This window comes from Neospora caninum, chromosome V, assembly GCF_000208865.1.
Source record: "Neospora caninum Liverpool complete genome, chromosome V".
NCBI lineage: Eukaryota > Apicomplexa > Conoidasida > Eucoccidiorida > Sarcocystidae > Neospora > Neospora caninum.
The window spans coordinates 1,527,606-1,549,047 of record NC_018391.1 but is presented as its reverse complement, the minus strand read 5'-3'; the positions used below and the strand labels follow the sequence as shown (position 1 = coordinate 1,549,047).

Here is a 21,442-nt window from a genome sequence, read left to right as displayed (position 1 = left end):
GTCGCCCCCCTTCGGCAAAAGTTTTTAGCAATGCCGTCGTCAGAACGGTCTCCTGCCCCGAACTTCTCGTATCACAGCAGGGATTGACCGCTACAAGCACGAGTTGCAGGGAAGCTTCAAAGAGGCAAGGCGGCTCTTGTCGCACTTGAGAAGCGACGGCCCATTGTGGTTGTGAAAAATGCGCTCCCAGACCGTTCGTGTGGGTCACACTTCAGGACGAACGCTGTATTACGCAGCAGCTACTGTTTAGATATACGGGAGGCGGCACTGCGCTCGTTACCCCCCTGCTTTCTTGGTGACAGCAATTGTCCATTAGGCACAAGATCCACGTGGTCGCGGATCCAACAAATATAACTGTGGCGTGTCAGTGCATGCATTGTGACAATGGAAAAAAACTGGTCTCCGACCTCGGGAAAACACCGACGAGCCAATGATAGCCATCGAGGTCCCTGTAAGTATGGATCCGCCAGCTACAGCTTCCCAGATGTGATGCATTGTCCACTGTAAAAGCTATCAGACCGCTGCGGCGGTGGTTTGGGAGTGGGTATTGGTCGGTAGCGCGACAGTGAAGCCGCTGTGTCAGGTGAAGGGAGAACTGGGAGAGGTCACGACAGACGGCACTGTGTCATTGCGGTTGCGTTGTGGATGGAAGGCTTTGTGGTATATGCTCGTAGAAAAATTCACTTACGTCCGCCACATGGTGCGCCGAAGTTGCTTAACCTTTCCTTTCTGCAAATGCAGACTACCCGCACAGCGTTTCTTTCGTGTAGTGCGGAAATGGCATCTTCACGGTGCCGAGTTCGAAACCTTGCTGGCTACAAGATGGAAAAGTGTAACGTTTGGCAGCCATGTCGGATTAGTAATGTTAAATCTCGACCGCGGTGAAAGCGGGTGTGCCAGCTTTTTCGTGCTTGACAAGCATTCTTGCCGCAGCACCCTAGGACGCCAGCAGCAAGAACCGGCAAAGTGAGCGTTTTCCCTTCATCGCGTTTGGCGGCTCTGGACTGCATTTGGGTGTTGATAGAATCCAGATGTCAGCCCCGCAGTGCAGATTGTGCTCGCTTATTTTTGTCTGCCCTCGAGTAAACTTGTTTTTATTTCCAGAAGAGAAGGTAAAAGCATGCGCAGCCACCAAAACCAGTGCTGCGGAGTCTCCAGTTTCTCCGCTAGTAGCATGCGGTACCTCTGTCGGGTTTGCTTAATTCTACTGGCACTCTCTCGAACAATAGGGCATCAGGTACCAGTGGCTTTCAACATTCGTTTCTCATGTCGATGAGGAACAAGTACAACAAACCCTCCCTTGACACACAGCCATGGACACGAGCGTACTACCGTTCTTCCTCTGCTTTCCGCTGGAGGTTTCGCCAAGCGCTCCAGTGGGGCTGAGAAAAACGTCAGGTCGTTGGGGATGCTTCTCCTCTGACTTCCAGTTTATTCCTCGCAAGGGTGCGTGAAGTTCGGCAGCTCCGTTTCGCCGCAGCAAACCGAGAAACTCCAGTAAACACAGGAGGGTGTCAGACGGCACCCACGCCATGAAGACGGAGTTGACCAATGCTCTCGTTTGAAGCGAGTTGATTCGACTTCCGAATTTGTTAGCGAGCATCCAGCAAGGTTCTACACATGACCAACATTCCGATATTTAAAGCTCGCATCTCAGATAATAAACCTACATCAACGACGGATGACATGAATACTTAACAAACCACCGGTTCTGAAAACGTATGTGCACCGCCTGCCCTCCCTGCGCAGCTTCTGCTCAGATTGTTTCTCTACGTTGATCAGGCCGTTGATATCCGCAGATGCAAGTGTGCAAGAAAGCAAGATGTTGTTTCTTTCTTTTATTGATTAATGTCCTTCCACAAAACACCGAGTGGAAACGGCCACGCGGGCGCGCCGCTGTAGCAGCCATCGAATTAGTGTGCATGCATTAGGGGAGGTTTTGCTTCCCCAAGCAGGCGCGTAGGCACCCGCCTAATATTCTAGGAAAAAACGGTACGTAGTTCTGTTGTCTGCACCTCCCTAGGAATTCTGCATGTACGCGGGGGCTTTCGGCCAGCTCATTGGGTCATCCAGCTAACTTGCATTTTCTTTTTATAGAGGGGGCAGAGTTCTTCAAATTCGTACGGCTTTCCTCCCCCGTCATTTATTTGCAGTCGCTTGTGTATCGCGTCTGGTCCTCACACAGGGTGTTCTGAAAGCACGCCTGGCCACATTCCTTTCTGTTCTTCCAGCGGCGCTGCCCGTGTTGTGCCTTCGCGTTTGGACGTGGATCTGCGTCTTGTCTCCCGGCTTCGTTGCAGTGTTGCGGAGATTCTCCGTTTCTCTAAAGCGGAACTGCGCCGCCTATCCACCCACTCCTGCGTTTCTGTTGTCCGTGAAGCCGCGGGCACCACGCTGGTGTCGTTAAACGTAATTCGTCCGTCACGGCGTGTCCGATAGGAGCGCCATCTTCTTCGCTTCCCTGTCGACGTACTGCGATGCAGCATCACAGAACGGTTGGATAGGTCTCTCCGGAATTGCTATTGGGTTGGACACCCTGACAAGAGCTGTCGAGTTTCGTGGCACGCAGTGACTAGTTCAAAAGCCCTTGCGGCGGCGACTCGTGGCATATCGCGTCTGGTGCAGCTCTCCAGTGTTTTTTGCTGTTGCATCTACGCAACAAAGAGTTCCCCACCTCGTACGCCACAGTGTATGTACACCGTGTCTTTCCCCTTTGATCTGTTCGCTTTCAAGTGTTGCAGCCCGACCCTCCGGAACTTGAAGGCGTGGCTCGTCATCTCTCGTCGGGAGCAAACACCTGCAGAACGCGCAGCTTGTTGAGGTCCCGCTACGAAGGCCTGCGGCAACTCGCATTTTAGAGCATTTGTTGCGCCAAGCGGGTGTCCAAACCAGCAAAATGGGGCGTAAAAAGCGCAGAGGGGCTACACTGAAGCCCTTTTGCTACTACTGTGACCGTGAATTTGACGACGAGAAAGTCTTGATTCAACACCAGAAAGCGAAACATTTCAAATGCACACAGTGCGCGAGAAAACTCGATACAGCAACCGGCTTGGCGGTCCACTTGCTGCAGGTGCATAAGGAACAGATCGATGCAGTCCCGAATGCTCTTGCGGGCAGAGATATGATCGAAATGATTGTACACGGCATGGAGGGCATTCCTCAGGAGGTGATTGACGAGCGTTTGAGCAAGCAAAGCAAACGAAATGAAGGCAAGGAAAGCCAAAAGAGACAGAGGGTAAACTGGGCGCAGGTAAGAAGCCGTGGGACTTTCGAAAGAACGGTTGTGGACGCACTCTCTTGGGCTCTCTGTCGTGCCAATCGATTTTCCGTTGAGCTCTCTCTGCGGGGAAAGAACATGAACGCATCTCTCCGCACAGTGTGTCGCGGGCCGACATGTCTACATGTGTAGCGTCTCGACCTCTCGTGGAAAGCGATGGATATCCGCGAAAGGCAGGACGCGGGAGGCTTCCTGGTGTGCAGAGACTTGTGAGGGAGGAGGGTGGTCTACAGGGATGAGGGAGGAAAAAGGCAGTGGCCATTTGATTGTGGGCAGCGATGCCGCGTGGAAAATTCCGTAGCATGCCGCCATGTAGTGTTTGGCACGTTCGTCGGAGAGACTGGAAACGTTTTCGAGTTACAGGCCCCGCCATACATGCAAGGAAATACAGCATCCAAGGCCACATTCTCAGTACGGTGTTGATTTGTGCGGGCGCAGTCCTGATTAGCACGCTTTGTGAGAGCGTCCGGCGTCCCGTATCCCTCTGTACGCCGCGCACGGCAATGAAATTCTCTTTGTCCTTCTCTGTTGAGCAAAAGGTTCGCACGCGGAGCTTGCTGCCGCGCGCGTGGGGGGTCCGTCGAACCGACAGCTCTTCCCAGGATGAAAAGTTCTGGTTTGTGGTCCGGTGGATCAGGTGACGATGGCACCGACTTCAATGGAGCAGTTTGCTCTCCAGGCGCAACAAGGAATTCTCCCGACCTTTGTCGGGTTGCCGAGTCTCGTTCCGGGAGCTCTTGGAGGTACGGCTGCTGATTCTGTTGGGCATCTCAAAAATGCCGTATCGACGAACGTGCCGAATTCTGTGGCGTTTGCGTCGCGTCTTCCGGGCAAATGCGGGGTAACACGGCTTACGATAATCCTGTGCAGAAGACCGCTCTGAGTATTATCCGCAGACGCTGGGTTCGCTTCTCATTATCTGTAGTTATGTGTCACTTTTAAAATGGTACGCCCACACGTGGACCGGCATGCCGCATGCGTAACATGTAGGCCGTATCTTAGCTACTTTGCGGCGTTTCGATTTCTCTTCATTCCAGTGGGCGGACGTGGATCAAACAGTTTTCGCGGAAAACGAGATGCGTGCATTGACTTCTTAGAGCCCGTCAATCGGGTCGCAGCCATGTGGTGTCTATCGATCATGAAAGCCTGTGTTTTTCAAACGGTGGCCGTGCGGGCGTGGCGGCGTCTCTAAAACCTCTCACGGTGCGGCATACAAGCACGTGCTTTCGTGCTGAGGTTATCGTTCAGAGAAGCCGCAACAGTGTCGAGATTTCCGTGATGGAAGCCGCAGAAAGGAAGCCGTGAGTGCCTGTACCTGTGTCGATCTGTTTCACAGCTGCGGGGGCCTTGCCTGGCGTACCTCTTCCTTTCCCACCGCCCGTCTCGCCTCCAGGCCTGACGCCTGCGCTGCCCACGCCACCAAGCATTCAAGGTCTTCTTGGCCAAGCTTCTGGCCAGGTGAGACGTGCGGCCGTTTACGCCGCCTTGGTGTGTGTGAGGGAAACTGAGACGATGCGAACGGACACAGCTGAAAGGGTTGCTCCTATCCTGCCGCTATTCATGTTTGCTTGGAAGCTGGAGTGACTACCACTGTTGGTTTAGTATAACGATATAAGAGAGTAGCTAATCCACCGTGTAAGATGGAAGTCGCTGAAGTTCCGCAGTCTGAGCCGTGCACCAGGCGTCTCCCCTCAACTGAGGCCGTGGACTTGCAAGGCCCGGGCATTGCGGAGAAATCTTTCTGGAGTCCGTCCTTGGAGAAACGCACGGGGTATCTTGGTCAAGAAGGAATCAGTTTGAGTTCTACACGGAGAACTCATGCGTGACTCGTTTCTTCCCCGGGTTCTGCACTTCGTTGCGAGTTTACGTGCGCCGGCAGTCCCTGCACCAGACACATACCGCTCTGTCGCACCCCAGGGGCGAGGCTGCTTGATATTTCTCTCCAGTGTCCACGTCCAGGCCAGTCTATGAGTTTGCGTCGCCCCTTCTGCTCTTTGCTCAGCTGGCAGGCCCCGGACTGAACCCCGTCACAGCCGGAGCGATCTCCGCGTCTCTCGGGCCACCTGGCATCGGATCTCAACCAGGCTCAGGTGCGCGCGGCGTGGGCGCTTCAGCTATGGCAGGCGGTCCAGTGCAAGGCTCACTGGCGGGTCCGCCGCCAGGCAGACAGCCTGTAAACTACGCTGCTCCGCCGCTGCCTGCAAACGTCGCTTTGTTGTACAACGACGACATGGTAAGCTCTGGATAGATCACCGCCGTGTTCTGCTGTCGTGCCGACGCTCCCTGTGCAGCACGGCAACGTGACCCACAACAGCTATTCCAGTCGGGCTGTGCCTGCCAGGTGGCGCCGTCCACCAGTCGCTTGGATCTCCGCGATGGTTGCAACGTTCTCGCGTGCTCTCTTTTTCAGTGTCATTCGATAGAGTGGAACCTTGCTGAATTCCGCGACTGCTAGCAGTCGGATCCGCTTCAGTTCTCGGGTACCAGCGCCCCGGACTCAGCGCCGTCACCAGTTCGACGCGGTAGTAGATTCACCTGGTTACTTGTCAACTGATTTCAGTTCACGAAGCGTTTTTGTGTCGGTGACTCTATGCGCATTGTCTGACGAAAAGAGGAACCTGATGTGAATGGGACGCGTGGTGTCGAAGGACGACTTGGGGCCCACGGCGACGGGAGCGCGTCTGCGGGGGGGGGGGGGGGCAGCGGCTTCGGCAGCTTTTCGGCCTAGATGTGTGGCACGGATTTCTATGCAGTTCCTGCCGCTTGTGCCTACGCCTTGTGTGTTTTTCCTCCAGGTCTCGGTTGAAGAACGGCGAGCTCACGAACAATTTGGTTACCGCGAAATTACTGCGTAAAGTCTTTTCTTATGGTTGCTGATACATACGGTTATCTCTTACCTGGGTATTTTTGCGTCCACGGAGAACAAGGGCATTGATTTGTGTCATGCGAGATCCCACAAACGTCGCCTGTTAAACTTGTTTCCCCTGGCGTCGACGCCGCGGGGCCCCGTGCCCCTAGTTTGAAGCTAGTCTGTAATGCTTGACTCATCAATCACGTTGTCAGGTTAACGCCCTTGTTCGGTAAATACCGATGGCGATGCTTGCATCCGGCCACTTTATTGTCGCCAGACTTCACACATGCAGTCAACCGAGGGACTTGGTGGCACCACTGCATGCGTGGCAGACGGTCTGACGCGAGGAGACTAAACTTTTGAGAAGAGTTTACGAGCACTGACTGCGAAACCCGGCTCTTGGGGACGCACTGACTTCTCACTGAGCAGCATGGCCGCGGTACACGAGCGGTAAATCACGTATGATATGAATCACGAGAACCCAAGAGGATGACTGGGCAAGGTACATGCTTTGCAGAGGGATGCCGGTCTCGCTACGTTATCTTTCATTTCAATGGGAATGAAGAATCTGAGCTTCTTCCATTTCGTTGGGAAACCGAGCCTCTTTTCTGAATATACTAAGTTCAGTGTCTCACATTTAGAGGTTTCTTCAAAGCAGTGCAGGCAAACGTAGCGCATCCCGCGGAATCAGCCAGAGGCTAGACGCCACAGGTCCGATTGGCTCTTTTATCCACAGAGAAACAGACAGCGTCTCTATTATCGTGACTGTCCCCGTCTGAACGCGTCACCAGCGAGACATGTACGAACACTCACTGCTTACACCGAGCCTCAGCAACGAGGACAAGTGTAAATTTTCGCAGGGGGGCATGGCCAAAGGAGATGCATGCTATCGCCTTTAAGGGAGGAACCCGGGATAGACTACGAGGTCAAGATGGCCAGCATTCCGTGTCGACGCTTGGAGCAAGGGTACATACGCTCAGAGTGTATCAGCCAGTGACAGGCCGTGCTGTGTGTGCCGACTCTTTTTTTGCCTGTGTCATTCATCTCAACGTGCTCGTTTTCTGCTGAGCTATGCTGACCAAACGCGACGCCGGCAATGCGAGGGTGATCAAGGAGTTAACTGCCACACGGTTGTCTTACTGAGGCGCATATTTAATGCCAGGCAAGCTGCATCAAGCGTGTATAGGCAGCAGTCCTCTGCGCGCGTTGAAGACTGGAGGCGAGAGAGGATAGAGAAGGAACAACACGGAAGACGCAGAGAAAGCTGAGACGCTGATCCGGAAACGTTTCGGTCATTGGTAGTATGGAAAGCTTGAAACGACTGGCAACTGTGGCCAGGTGCGTGGTGAGGCCCATCGGTGGCAAAACTTCGCACGGGAAAGCGCGCTCACTGAACTGAAAAGGAAGATTGGAACAGATTGAGACGTACTCCCGACTCGACACCAAAAAGCAATGGTTCTCGAACCCGTTTCATGCAATATTCAGTGTGCAATCAATGGGCTCGTCTCGATCAAATGGTTGGCACGCAGGCCAAATCATGAACCGGAGTGGGAAAATTCACGACTTTTGATGCGATATACCAACTCCAGTAAGAGCAAGCCGACCGCAGCTGAAGTGTCTGTCTACACCCAAGCTGTGCGGACTCATCGTCCGGCATCAAGGCCCCCATGGCTCGGCTTCCGTTTTGCAGGGCGAGAGCTAAAAAACAGGACACAGTGGCGTTCAAAGGCAAACGAAACGTTGCAGTTCTCCTATTCGATGGTAATGTTTCGGATTGCCGGTGGCTCTGTCGGAGTCTCCTTAGGGACATGGACCTGGAGAACACCATTTGTAAGAGACGCCTTGATTTCGTCTTCCTTGACCTTTTCGGGGAGAATGAACGAACGAGAGAAGGAAGACTGGCTACGCTCTTGCAGATAGAATCCCTCCTCTTGTTGCTTTTTTTCCTCCCTCTGGGCGCCGCTGATCCTCAGCACGCCGTCATGGACGTCGACTCGCAGGTTCTCGCGATCCATTCCTGGGACATCGGCCTGAACCACAAACTCCGCACCTGTGTCCCTCATATCGACTCTCGGCATAGATCCGGTACTGAGACCGCCACGGCTGCCCCAGCCAAAAGGCATCACATCCCAGGGTGCTGCACTGGCGGGTTCTTGCCCACCAGACGCTGGGACCATCTGACCTCCCCTCAAGTCGTTTACTTCCGGGTGCGAACCTCTTTCGAGTGCCATGGGGGCATGCGAAGCATTTCGCTGGAACCAGGATGACGGCCGCCACCATGGACGGCCCTCACAGGCCTGCGGCTGGGCACCTTGCATAAAGGGAGCGACCGAGTTAAAGTGTTGGTGGTAGAATCGATTCATTTCATGGTGGATACGGCTCATGTCATCCATCATCTCGGCATACAGGCGATCCATTGTGCTCAGCTGGGGCATAATCGAGGGCACGAGCAGAGGATTGCTGCGCACAAGGTACTCGTCCCCATGATGTTGCCGTGGGAGGCCCGCACCCTCTTGACCTTGCCGCTGGCCCTCTTGCGGCCTGCTCGAGTCCGCTGAAGAACCTGAGGAGCTTGACATTTTGTCTCCACAGAAAGTTGACACGCTGTGGGAAAAGTCTCTGGAAATCTAGTGGGCGACACCCAGTGAACCACAACGAAGGCGAAACGAAGCGTTTGAGGCTTTGTGTGTGTCCGATGAAGCGGCAGTAGCTGGCAGCCTCTCTGCAAAATGACGCTGTACCGCCTGTACGGAGATCCGGGCGTGAAAAAAATGAGCTCTTTTAAGTCGCTCAACGTGACACGGAAAGCTTGCCCAGACGCGGAATTGCTTACCGCCTTGCTCCTTCCCGAGTAGGCATTGACGCAGGTTCCTGGTGTCTGTGTGCAGTGCGAGGCGAGACAGACTTCGCTCCCGTACACTCCGGCAACCTCGTCCAATGTCGTAATTATCGCCGGCCGTTCAAGATTATGGCATGCCTTGTTGCCTTGCCGGAACTACACAGCCACAGAGGAACAAGGATAGCAGGACGATGGTACAGGTAGACCACTGCGTACTGCGACAAAAAAGAAAATCTAGATGGTGACGGGACAAAACTGGCAGCAACCGATGCCGTCGATTGCCGCTGCAGAGTCTCGCGAGGCTGAGGAAGAACTTGGAAAGAAATGTTGTGTCACGAGGTATGCCAAATTCCAGTTCATGTGGCTACAAGGCCGGCGACTCCATCATCCTTCGGTACCCAAAGGGTGAGAGATAGCGTCCCCATTACAAAAGGGAAGTACTTTCCCTCCAAAAATAGCTGAGCTGCCAGGCACGGATGAACCGCGTCAGGGGAGGGACTGAGCATGCTCATTCAGGCCCGGTGCAACCATTCTGGTGGCACACTCCGGGGGTTTTTTTTGTCCCGGCCGCGGATTACTTTTCGCAAGGTTCCAGCACGGCACTCGGAACTGCCGCTATCAGCCGTCGTTGAAAGAACTGCCTGCACACTGACACTGTATTCTATCGTGTTTTGCCAAAAATAGTGAAGGCTGAGTTTCTCCATCTTTGGTGGACAGCGCAAAATGTTTATTCCAGTGCTGAGTCGCGCCGCGCCTGCACATACTGTGGCTCGAGGGGCAGTTCCTACGCTGTTTCGACGAGGGTGACGTAGACCATGAACTCGCGGCACGGTCACTTGGCGGCGGGGAAGGCAGCAGATAGCCGATTGTGGCAGCCCTGCAAACTGGCAGTACACATTTACAAGGTTTGTAGTGGTAGGTTCACTCGTTGCTGTGCCCTGTGTGACCGTGAGTGCTCCATTAGCTGTGAGAGAGGCGCGGCAATAGACACTAAATAGTAGGCAATTTAAAATTGTAGGGGGTCCATAGCTATGGTGAATAGGCTGACAGCTGAAGGATACGTGTATAGTTGGTTTGATGCGGAATCACCTCACACACATTCTCATTGGCATGGCCTCACTGCACCACACAGGTTGTCAAAGAAAACAAGTTTCACATCTTGGGAGACTCTGTGGGCGAGTTCAGGTGCTTGAGCCTCAGCGTTAGTTGCTGCATCATTTCGCTCCCCCGTGGATGCTTCCTTTTTATGTTTTTACTTTGAGTCCATGTCGCTAATGATGACTGGCCACTCTCTGCTTGTGGAGGGGCAGTGCAGGCCTTCTCTTCGTCAGCGAGGAGAGCGTTATTGGAAGCAGGCCCCGTGCGCACCAAGCGTCCCTGCACGTTGCGAACCATTGGAGGATCTCTCCTATGCGCGCCAAGTCACCGTTTCTCCCTGTGTCCAAGAGCAGGAGAGGTCATCGGCTGGCCGGGTGGTTGCTGGTGCCGAGGCGCTCACGCAGCATTTTAGGACTAGGTGCCAACAGATGGGAAATAGGGATTCACACCAGAAGTGCAGAGTTTGAGCCTGTCAGCGTCAGTTGCGGAACGCGGACCTGCGGGTGAATCTGGTTCCACGACTTTTCCCCCTTTTGCGGAGGTGGACACCGCGTGAGAGAGAGCCTTCAGCGACAATCTCAGCATGTTGCGTTCAGCCATCCCCGCCGACCTGAGATTCGTACTGGGGAAGCCAGATTCAGCGCGGCATGACTCAGTGCCGTTGCCGCTCTCGGATGCATGTGTGTAAGAACCTGGCTCACATCAATGTCAAAAGCTGTGGTCCACTTCCAATCGAAGTTAGGAGGCGATGCACCTGTCTGAGCAGGCGGGAAAATCTGCCTGAAGTCCTCTGTTCAGGAAGAAAGGACAGTAACCTGTGGGTGCCTCACGGGGCTCCACCAGTTCTCTCTTGGTATTTGGTGCGCTTCCCTGTGTGCGAGCGCCTCAGTGCCGCAATACACAGCGTAGCGGCATACAGCAGACGTTCACGCGCTGTCCGGTGTCTTGATAATGAGTTCTGCTCCAGAGAAGTGCCTTATGGGCAACGAACCGTACATGCATCATCTGGAGGCCATAGCTAACTATATGAAGCTCTGAAGAACACCGATCGCGGCAACGGCCCTACACAAACTGAGTGGCAAGAGCGCTTAATGTAAGCAGTGACAAGGGCACACAATTGTAAAACATCGGCCGTGCCACGAAATATGGAGGGGTCCAAAGAGGCCAGCAGATTCAGCTTCCAGGAAGTGTCTTTCAGCTAGAGGAATGGCCAAAAACTTGGTAAATATGTCTATCTACTAGGCCTCTGATAAAACCTTCAAACCTGAAACTTTCAGTAAAACTCCGTCTTGGTGTGTATTTGGCCAGTCTCTTTGGCGGAGGTGTCACCATGCCAGGTTGAACAGAAAACTATGCAGGCTAACTCATAGCATTGTGCGTACATGGACTCAAGCGGTTCAAATGCTCACGGGAATAATTACGTCCCGTTGTTTTCACTGTATAACGAAGAATCAAGCGGCTTCTTTTTATAGGGCTTCTCTTTTTGTGTTTCTATGGCAGCATTTGATAAAGAGCTCCGATGTTGGGCGAGCGGTGGGCGGCAGCACTATTGTATTCCACCGGCAGAAGACGCCTTGCGTTGTCACGAACAATTTAGGGCAGACGAAGTTGATGCCTGTCGCGGGCTGTACGAGCAGAAGAGGGGCGATGATATAGTTCTAGTTAGAGGGGAGTGTGTGAAAGCACTAATGCCGCTGCACAGAGAGGGTTCTGCTTCTCACTGCATCTCCATACATTAAATAAGGCACTACGAGCTCATGAGGCTCAGGGAATGAGTGCAGTCGATGTTAATAATTGAGAGGGCGGAGCCACTCAGGAGACTTCCTCTGACAGGCCGTGTTCCGGAAACAGACTCGAACCGGGGAACGCAATGAAGGCGCCTTAGTTGGCAGCCACGAGTTAGGACGCGCCTGCGTGTGGTTCGGCGTGTTTCAGGTGCCAGAAGTGTATTCTTGGCGAGCGGCGAACACCTGCGGAGACACGTAGTCGTTTAGGAGATACTCTACGTCGCGGGCTTTGTGTAGCAACGGAAGCAGAATACAATACTGCCACAAGGCGTATGGGCAGTTGCTGAATACAATACTGCCACAAGGCGTATGGGCAGTTGCTGATAAGGAAACCACGTTTTCAGTCTTCAAAAGCTCTCAGAGTTGCGCGATTGCGACCGATTTTGTCAGTGACAAGCCGGGTTCTGTCGGAACATCAGCCTGCGATGCCTACGTGAACCCCACCAGATAAAGCGAGTACACGGCTCGGGAAAACCACACCAGGACTCTGTCTTGTATGCCCCAAACTGAGTGCCTGGCATATTAAGAGTTAACCAAAAGAAGCAAAAGCTCTACGAAAGCGAAGCCGTGATCGCCAGCAGGGGGACAGGCATGTGTGAATACAGTCGCCGGTGGTATCGGCACCTACAATCTTCTAGAGCAATCTTGCTAGGAGCTGCTGCTGCTGCTGCGTAAGCTGTGGACTCGTGCGACGCTTCAGGGATAACGCCACAACTCGCTGTCACCGTCATCTTTTGACACCTAGAACATTTCAAGGTGGTCCCAGAACTGCACATGTCCATTTTTCGCACTGCAGTGTTTTCCCAGGCCTTGCAGGTCACTGGCGCCTCACACGCCAGCAGCCGGCGAGTCATATACTTTTCGTATCGGGGTGAAACGCTTCACCAGGTATGCTCAAAATATTACTGAAGGCGACAAGTCATCTTACGATAGGGTCTCAAACACTGACGGCAGAACATGCCGTTCTCCAGCGCATCCGTTGCCGAGATCTGGCTTCACCAAGCCAACCACAAAAAAAACCAAATTTCATTGCATGCGCTCTTGGTAGTGAGTGACCAAGATCATCCAGACGCTCTGTTACCCTCGACTGAGGCCCTGGCGAACGCGCGTCAGATTACGACTTATCAAAGACCACAGTGAGAAAAAGTAAAGGGAAAAGTCCTCTCGTTCGAGAGTTGGCGGTCCGAGCATGGGTGGAGAACGCTGATTTTGGCGGGCTTATGAGAAAAGTCACGAGGACGAGGAGAAGCTCAGACTGTGTGCATGCCGCCTGAATGAACAGAGACGTCGTCTGCGACCGGGCATCTGTCGGCTGCGCTTCGAGAAACGCGTGCGTACTCGATTCTTCCCTGTCTTTCAGAGCTTCTGTAAATTTGGTGGCGATCCTAAAGGTTCTGAGAAGCCGGATTCACGAGCAGAGAACCGGCTGTCGACGTCCTTTCCCCCTCAGCTTGCCGTTCCCGCCTTTTTCGTTGTGGTGCCACCCGCGGGGCAATTCCCATTCTAAAGAATAGTCGGCAATCTGTCAGTCGCATATTCACCCTACCGAAGATCCGTGCCTTCCGGAGTGACGCGCGGTGATACGTCTGCTCTTTGCTCCGCACCCTTTTCACATCTCGTTTGCCTGCCCTCGTGGCGTCAGGGACGAGCCGAAAGCGCCGGACAGTCTGCACAGCATATCCTCATGGCCACCGTTTTGAAGCGTCTTCCGTGTTCTTGCCTAACCTGCCTTTCGGGGATTTGTCTGTGAGTGGACTGGGCAAGCCTGCCTGCGCGCTTAATATGGGAGTATAGGCGTGCTGGTGCCGCCGGAGAATTGCTTCTTGTTTTCTACCGTCATGAGGCGGCAGCGCAATCAGCGCCAGCAAGGGGGCGGCATGCCCGGGGGATTCCCTGGAATACCCGCGGGATTCCCTGGAATGCCCGCAGGATTCCCTGGAGGGCTGGATGCCGCTGCCTTTGGAGGAATGCCTGGTGGCCTTCCCGAGGGTTTGTCCCCAGAGCTTCTTGCTCAGATGTTCGGCTGTGGGCCCCCCACCGGCTTACCAAGCGGCTCCGGGAGTCTTGGTACGAGTCAACACCTGGACGATGCAGGAATGATGCAGAACGACGGTGTAGACCGCAGCCGCTGGCAAATCGTTTATCCTGCGTACATCAACAAAAAACGGACAACGGCAATGGGGAGGCGAGTTCAGCTCTCTATCGCTGTCGAGGATCCCAAGGTGGATGAAATGAAGAAGATATGCGACCACCTTAACATTCCCGCCGCCATTGAATACGTAAGATGTGCTCATGGAGGACGACGGTGCAGTTGAAAAAGTATCGACGTTCGTGCCTTTCTGCTCATTCCGGGGACAAGAAAACTGTGAGAGGTTCAACACAACCGGTCGTCCTCGGAGACTACTCTCACTGTCGCAGAGATAGCTGACTGATTCTCGTGGGAGTGGCTGTTTGACATGTCCAGGTAAAAGATCTAGGCATGTATGCAGCGAGAGGCGTAGCACTGATAATTGATATGGTGCGCGGCATCACTTCATCCTGCCTTTGCAGCGAACGGAGGCTTCAAGGCTTCGTCAGTTGGACATTCCCTTTGGTGGTCGCGTTGAATTCCATGTGTGCGAGTAAGGCTCTTGCCAAGCGGGAAGGTGCTAGGCGTGGGCGAGGATTTGGCGCATTTCAGCAGCCCCAGTGCCTCGTGACTGCGGGGCAACTGCAGTGCAGAGAAAGTGTGTTTGGTGTTCCATCTGACGACCAGGCCGATTCTGGCTTCACCGGCTTGGCCATGTTGCTTTTTTCTGTCATGGTAAACGCGCAGTTAAAGAAATATCCGCGGGACTGGCTCCTTTCACACGGCCGACTTCGGTTCCAGCTGAGAGACGAGAACGACCAGCTGCATAACCCTGAGATCCCCCACAGTGAGTGCCCAGCCATTTTGCGGAGAAATCTTGTTTTCCTCTGTGGAAAGCTGACACAGAGACCGACAAGGTGCCGGTCAGGAAGAAACAAACTCAGGATCCTAGACACTCGCGTTCTGTGCGGTACTCGGCGGCATGCATCAGACTCAAGTCAGCCACAGAAAAGGTCGCCGGACGTCTTCGCGCAGATCGACTGGTCACAGAGTGGTGCTGCAACAGAAAAAGGGATTCACCTTTAGCGCCACACGTAGCAACCGCCGTCGGCCTTCCTCCCTTTCTCGGTAGAGGGTTCCGCAGTCGCCTGTTCGCCGTTAATCGTATAAACGTCTACATATATCTTCATGGCAAGATATACTGCCACATGCCGCGTGGTGGAGCTGTGCCTGACGCCGGTGCGTGTCGGCATTTTCGCCGTGTACTAAAGCATTTATGCGTTCGTTACTTGGAAAGAGGCAGTGTGGGACGATCCTGCGATATTCCTGTGGATGACAGATCGGTGCAGTTGTTGGCCAATTGTGTGTCCTGTTTATGTGCAGAGAAGGCGCTGATGTGCCGCATGTGCGAGCTTATTCCCCAGTTGAAGAGCCGCAGTACGCCGGCCGGTCCTGGAGCATCGTCGTCCTCGGCGAAGAAGAAAAAGAAGAAATAGAGACGGCAATTGGCGTTCTTTCCGTCCGTGTGTCTACACAGGGGGAAGGTCATAAGACATTGCTGGTGGAAATGTTTCTTTACTTTCCCATATGAATTCAACTCTTACCTTATACGTGCAACATTCAGCCCAACACAAGCGAAGGCGGGGGGGGGGGGGGGGCGTTGGGCTATTCACAGACCTCGCGCGGAGGCGTTCGTTATGCGGCGTCGCACACTGTTGGTACACATGCCAGAGACTATGGAGCAGTGGCCAGAATGCATACGGCGCCTGTAGCTGTGCGCATCAGTCAGTACGTGTACGTGTCTATGGTGTGCCAAGCGTCGTGCACACCGGCGGGATTTTTTTTGAGTGGACATGCCCTGCTTTTCCGCATATTTTGCGTCAAATGAGTTTCGCCGCAGCACCGGTACGAATGTACATGAATGTACATAGCTGAGGAAGCCCTTTCTGTTTGTCCTGCGATATATCAGTCCTGAACTTAGGACACGCAGATCAATGTGAGGAAAGTATGCTCCAGAAGTCCCAGGCGGTTGTCCAAAGCATCTGATGTGATACGGGTGTAAATATCCGTGACAGCGTTTCTCCGAAATATATTTCAGCGTCAGCAACTGCGGCCACCTCTGTAGCAGACGGATCTCCCAAAGCTCATTTCTCGGGAGTGTAGTAGACCGTCGTTTGGAGAGAGAAGCTTCGGCCACCACAGCGTTTGTCTCTCCGCTCCCCCTCTCAATAAAACATTCTGATAAACGCTGTGAGCGTGCGTGGGAAGCGGTGCTGGCATGTTGGCGTCCGACGATGGGGCACAGAATTCGTAGCACAGGTCAGGCAAGACTGGCAGCCTGCTTCATGAGTCTACGGACGTGCTACAAAAGTGAACCACCACAGATTTCAGCATGTCAGTAGTAGAGAGATGCACACGCAAAGTTTTGTGTCGGTCGGGATTAGGATGACTTTTGCACAATAGGGCAAACACCGCGGCTTTTTTGCCTGCAGTGTCGAAACTGTATCCGGTGAGAAGGGCTCACTGCAATCGAATGCCCGCAGAAACGCGGGCAGCCCCAGAGTTGCTGGGTATTCGGCACGATAATGTGGCTGCTTGAGGCCCTCCTTGGAAGCTGAACCACGAGTTATCCGACCCGGCAGAAGTCGCCCTAGATGACGCACGGCTACGGAAACTGTCGTGTGAATGCTGTTCCGTCCCCGTTGCGAACGGTACGTATTTCTTCCAGGTTACGAGATGAGCTACCTTCCCCCCGTGCTCCGCCCTCTTTACCACCGTGTTACTCTGGCCTCTTGTCTCAGTGCTACATGTCAGAAGAGAACGTGTTACAGTGCATTCATGAGACACTTCTGACCATGCGATCAGACGGGCTGCATGAGTGCAGACTTTCATCCACCTGTACCACCATGCAAACAAAGCTCGTGGATCTTCAGAGAACGACAACTTTGTTAAGGAAGCGCACAATGTCTGATCACGGCCGCTTCCACTACTTGAGAATGGTGAAGGGGTTTTTTGTAGAAGCGAATGGCGTTTTTCCTTGGCTAGTTCGCACGTTGTATACATGAGCGAGACGACGTCGCACTTGTTAATCAGGAGCAGGGAATCTAAGTGGAGGTAACAGTAAATTGTCGCGGTCTAAAGTTGTCTTAGCTTGTCATCCGGAAATATGTTTCAAATTTGCTTGAGGCGTAAGGTTAAAACCTACCCACGGAGAACAAATACAGTGGCGTCTCTTTTTGTCGGCCGCTGTGGATCTACAGCTATTGGCATTGAGGGAGTTGACTGAGTCCCAATATCTGATTGTCATTTCCTCCGGTTGACGAAGAAATTAAACCTCAGCATATTCTGAATGGTCTCTGGACCATGTGGACTCACGTTGACGCTTACAGCACGTGCAGCAGGAAAGGTGCTGACAGTGAAAGTACGACCAACGGCTAGTTTTTCTGTTACAGGTGGTCACTGCTACAAGATATGGGTGAACGTAAGATGCGGAGTTAAGCTTGGCCCTGTTTAGGTACGCCTTGAGGTCTGCAGTTACTCTCGAATGCTTCGTTGCAGCAGATGTCCTTAAGAGTCTCCTTGCAGCATACAATCTGAAGACAGTAGTACTAGCATAACAATGCGTGTGCGCCGAACTCATGGATGTGAGCTGTAGCGCCCTGTGGTGCGCTAGGTGTGGAAGAGGGGCGGAGCACACCCGGTCACTCGGGTCTGGGTACACGATGAACAGTCGTAGCACTGCTGTACCTTCGCGAGGGTACTACATGACACATGGAGCAACAACTCATCAGTTATTTCGCGTCTCCATCTTCTATGTGCCAGCTATGGAGTTGGTTGATGCTGCTCTGTGCATATATCCAACGTGTGGTGCTGCTGCTGAGCCGCCAGTCAGACTTCGTCTACGGGGTCAGCGCTAACCTGCTATGAGGAGAGATGACAAACCATCTCGAAAGAAGAGGTAAACCGGCGGACTTTTTTTGCCGACGTCTGGGCTGCTTGAGAAGGATGCTGATCTGCCCATTACTTGCATCTCCCGCCGAGGCACAAACAGCTGACGATCGCGAGCGTCTTAGGCAGGGGCCAGGCCCATGGCATGGCGAATCCCGCCGAAGTGTGGGACCGACTTGCCGGTCAACGATTTTCCTAAACTCCCGTACTGGTGGGCGAAATCCTGTAACGTTCGTGCGAGGTTCGCCTGACGTTGCTCTGTTTGGCGGCGAGTGGCATGATGCAGCATGACAAGGAGCAGCGCCATCAACATGGCCTCTGCAGAGAGCGTACGATTTACTCACACTGAACGTTGCTATTGTGGCCTGAAGAACCAGGCTCCATTGTGAAAAGACGCCACAACCCCTGACGACCCAGAGATAATTTGGTCGACGGAAGTGCCATCATCCGATCGAGCGACGCACACGGGTACGCCGTTCCAAACCCCGTCACGGTAGCACACCACGCCACAGTGTGTGAACGTAGCAAGAGGCGACCAGTGAAAATCAAATAGTTGCGGATGGTAAGGCCGCGACCCGTTTCTCTCCAGCTTCTCCGAGACCCTCTGGACATGCATGCTCCGAGCACATAGCACCGGGCACGATCCGTACGGTCCTAGCCATGCCAGCAGGTCTGCAATTGGTCTGCTGCATGTCGTATCCCTGTGGTTCCCCTCAAGAGAAAATCAGCCCTGCAAGACAATGTGTTATGCAAGTCACCAGAATATCATGACACGGCGGACCTAAGTGACTACCGGAGAAAGAAAAATATCGCAAACAAACATTTCATGTTGATAAAAAAAATCGAATCATGCTTATAAATGAACGATGTAACACTCTTTCAGACACAGTGTCTTAAGCCCACATTGACGGTGATGGGTTCCCCGAATAAGATTGACGAGGACCAATAGGACCTCCAGGTCCACAAGGACCAATAGGACCTCCAGGTCCCATTGGACCCATTCCAGCAGGTTGCATTGGATCACCCATTCCCCCCATCGCATCTGACCCCATAGGCTGCTCTTCCTGAGAATTCGAGAACCACAACGCAGCACCCAGGGCGATAACCATAACCACGGCTCCAGTTGCCAGTCCAGTATAGGATGAACTGGACTCACTCTCGCTGTGATCATCTACGCTTTGAGTCGATGTTGTTGTGTAAACATCAGCCGACACGCACGTTGGTCTCCCGTCAGCCGTTTCCTGTAACTCGTACGGTGAGACACACGAACATGTGTACCTGTCAGTCCCCGGCGAGCAAACACCGATGTTTGTGCTTGGTCCACAAGGAGAACCAGTGCAATCACCGGGGCTAGCACACACCTGCGTGCCGTCTGATCGCGTCCGAAGTTCATAGCCTTCATTGCATGAACAGGAGTAACTATTGTCCCGCGCAGTGCATGACTGCGTTGCCGCTGCCGATCCGCATGGCTGCGCCAGACATGCGTCCCCCTTTACGCACTTGTTTACTCCGTTCTCTGAGGCTAGGACGTATCCTGTGTCACATACACACTCTAGCTTTCCCAGCTTCTGATTGCACTGCTTGACACCTTCAAGAGGTCCACAGGCATTTTCACACTCTTCTCGACTCACACAAACCGGCTTTTTTCCCTCGTTGAGCCCCTTAATAGCAGCTGATGAGCAGTCGCACGCATATGATTTGGAGTCTGTGGAACAGCTCGCAACCAGATGATCTTCCCCGCATGCCTTCAATTCACAAGGGTCGCCTTTCTTGCATTCTTTTCTGCCGTCGTGCTCCACGACTGAGTAACCCGCTCTGCACACACACTTGTAGGTATCGCCCTCGTTTACGCAGGATTCAGCAACAACAGACGAGCCACACGGATCTTTAGAGCACGGATCTCCTTGAACACATGATTGAACGCCGGTGTCAGGATCAACATGGAGTACGCCAGTAGAAGAACACAAGCACGTGTAGGTCGCTGAACTTGTTGCATCAGGTTCCCGAGGAGCGCAGGATGCGACAAGGTAGGGGAGACCACAAGGGTTACCGTAACACGTGTCTTTTTCACATACCATATTCCCATCTGAATCCCGCGTTAAGTTGTAGCCTTCGTGGCACTCACACTGATATTCATCACCGTCCACATGGGTGCACGATTTAACGGCGTCAGCGTTACCACAGGGATCAGAATCACAAGGATTATACTTGATGCAACTCTTGCCATTGGACACGTATGAAGTCTCACAAATGCATTCGTAGTCCCCAGTATCGAAACTGACGCAGTCAGCGGCAACTCCTTTCGGGCCACAAGGTTCTCCGAGGCAATAATTCTTCTTGACTTCACAACGCTCTCCACCATTCGACTGAGTCACAACGTATGTGTTCGGGCAGGAGCACGAGTACGTACTTCCACTTCGTCGACAGCTTCCCGGAGTGCAAGGATTAGCGCTGCATGGGTCATACTCACACACTTTCCCATCTCCCACGTAACCGTCCTTGCAGGCGCAATACGCACCGCCTTCGGCAACAGCATACTCCAGACATTCGCCGTCTGGCGAACACCGGTTTTTGTACGCCTCGCAGCCGCACCTGTCGCCGTACTCATCGTACTTGATCCAGCACAACGGGTTACCCCAGCCCTCGCAATAACCTAGTCCACAACCTGCGGAGCCGCACTTTGACTTGCTGCAACAACTTCCCGGCGGGCAGAAGCGCCAGGCTCCCAGCTCAGAGATTGATGAGTTGCCCGCACACGGCCCACCGTGTACCGAGATACGACACACCCACGACTCATCCGTTGGAGGCTGCAAAACGCGAACTGACGCACGAGTGGAGACCAGACTGGTTTGAGACTGCGCCGCCGCGATCTGAACCAGTGAAGAATCTGTACGGCGGTCGTTCCCGTTTTCTGATGAACGAATGGCAACAACCGGGTGTTTTCCGCTGCTGGGCGCCGCAAAAGCGAACGAGAAGGACAGGAAGAACGTGACCTGACACCAAGCGAAGATGGCCAGGGCGGTGAGGAAAAGACAACTGCGGCCACAGTTGAGCGCCCGCCGTCTGGAGTCCCGCATGTGGGCAAATTGAGTCTTCTTGATGTTTCCCACGACACAGAGCGAGAATGCTGGAGAGACAGAAAGCAAGAACCGGGCTAACCCAAAGGAGCAGTACGGAAGCTTCATTTTTTGGGATGACTTCTGATGGCTTGACAGATGCTCAAGGAGAAACTAGGGGATTCCCTCATCCGTGTAGACGCCTACACGAAAGCTGGCCACTCGGACGCTTGGCAGGGCGAGAAACAAGAAGAAAGACGAACACAAAACCTGCTAGGGTGTGAAAGATCGGTTCAGTGAGGGTAGTGCATTGACATGGGACCAGCAGCTACAAACAACCACATGGACGAGAGAGTTACAAACCTCCGCATCCTGCACAGAGACTTCATCGCCGGATCGAGACGCTGAGTTGCACTGTGAACCTATGCTCAGGGCATTCTAAGGGCCAAAGAAGATGGCAGATCGCGGTATCTTTGTCAGGCAACCTTGACCACGTTTCAGGCTTTAGAAGGACAGCA

The 21,442-nt window shown here is 53.5% G+C and overlaps 4 protein-coding genes across 4 annotated transcripts; 2 read left to right on the top strand and 2 right to left on the bottom strand.

Moving 5' to 3' along the window:
* Nucleotides 1-2,896: 2,896 nt before the first annotated feature.
* On the top strand, nt 2,897-6,132 carry NCLIV_013950 (hypothetical protein; the record flags this gene model as incomplete). The annotated part of the gene is made up of 5 exons (XM_003881585.1): nt 2,897-3,250; nt 3,915-4,020; nt 4,614-4,735; nt 5,280-5,510; nt 6,073-6,132. 5 exons carry the CDS (start codon nt 2,897-2,899, stop codon nt 6,130-6,132), a joined length of 873 nt encoding a protein of 290 aa, XP_003881634.1.
* A 1,747-nt stretch (nt 6,133-7,879) lies between these two features.
* Nucleotides 7,880-8,707, bottom strand: NCLIV_013940 (Heat shock protein 17.4, related; the record flags this gene model as incomplete). The annotated part of the gene is made up of 1 exon (XM_003881584.1): nt 7,880-8,707. The coding sequence occupies one exon, from the start codon at nt 8,705-8,707 to the stop codon at nt 7,880-7,882; it is 828 nt and encodes a 275-aa protein (XP_003881633.1).
* A 4,983-nt stretch (nt 8,708-13,690) lies between these two features.
* Nucleotides 13,691-15,416, top strand: NCLIV_013930 (putative signal recognition particle 19 kDa protein; the record flags this gene model as incomplete). The annotated part of the gene is made up of 3 exons (XM_003881583.1): nt 13,691-14,131; nt 14,608-14,767; nt 15,304-15,416. The coding sequence occupies 3 exons, from the start codon at nt 13,691-13,693 to the stop codon at nt 15,414-15,416; spliced, it is 714 nt and encodes a 237-aa protein (XP_003881632.1).
* A 3,345-nt stretch (nt 15,417-18,761) lies between these two features.
* NCLIV_013920 (uncharacterized protein) lies at nt 18,762-21,053 on the bottom strand (the record flags this gene model as incomplete). The annotated part of the gene is made up of 1 exon (XM_003881582.1): nt 18,762-21,053. One exon carries the CDS (start codon nt 21,051-21,053, stop codon nt 18,762-18,764), a length of 2,292 nt encoding a protein of 763 aa, XP_003881631.1.
* Nucleotides 21,054-21,442: the final 389 nt, after the last annotated feature.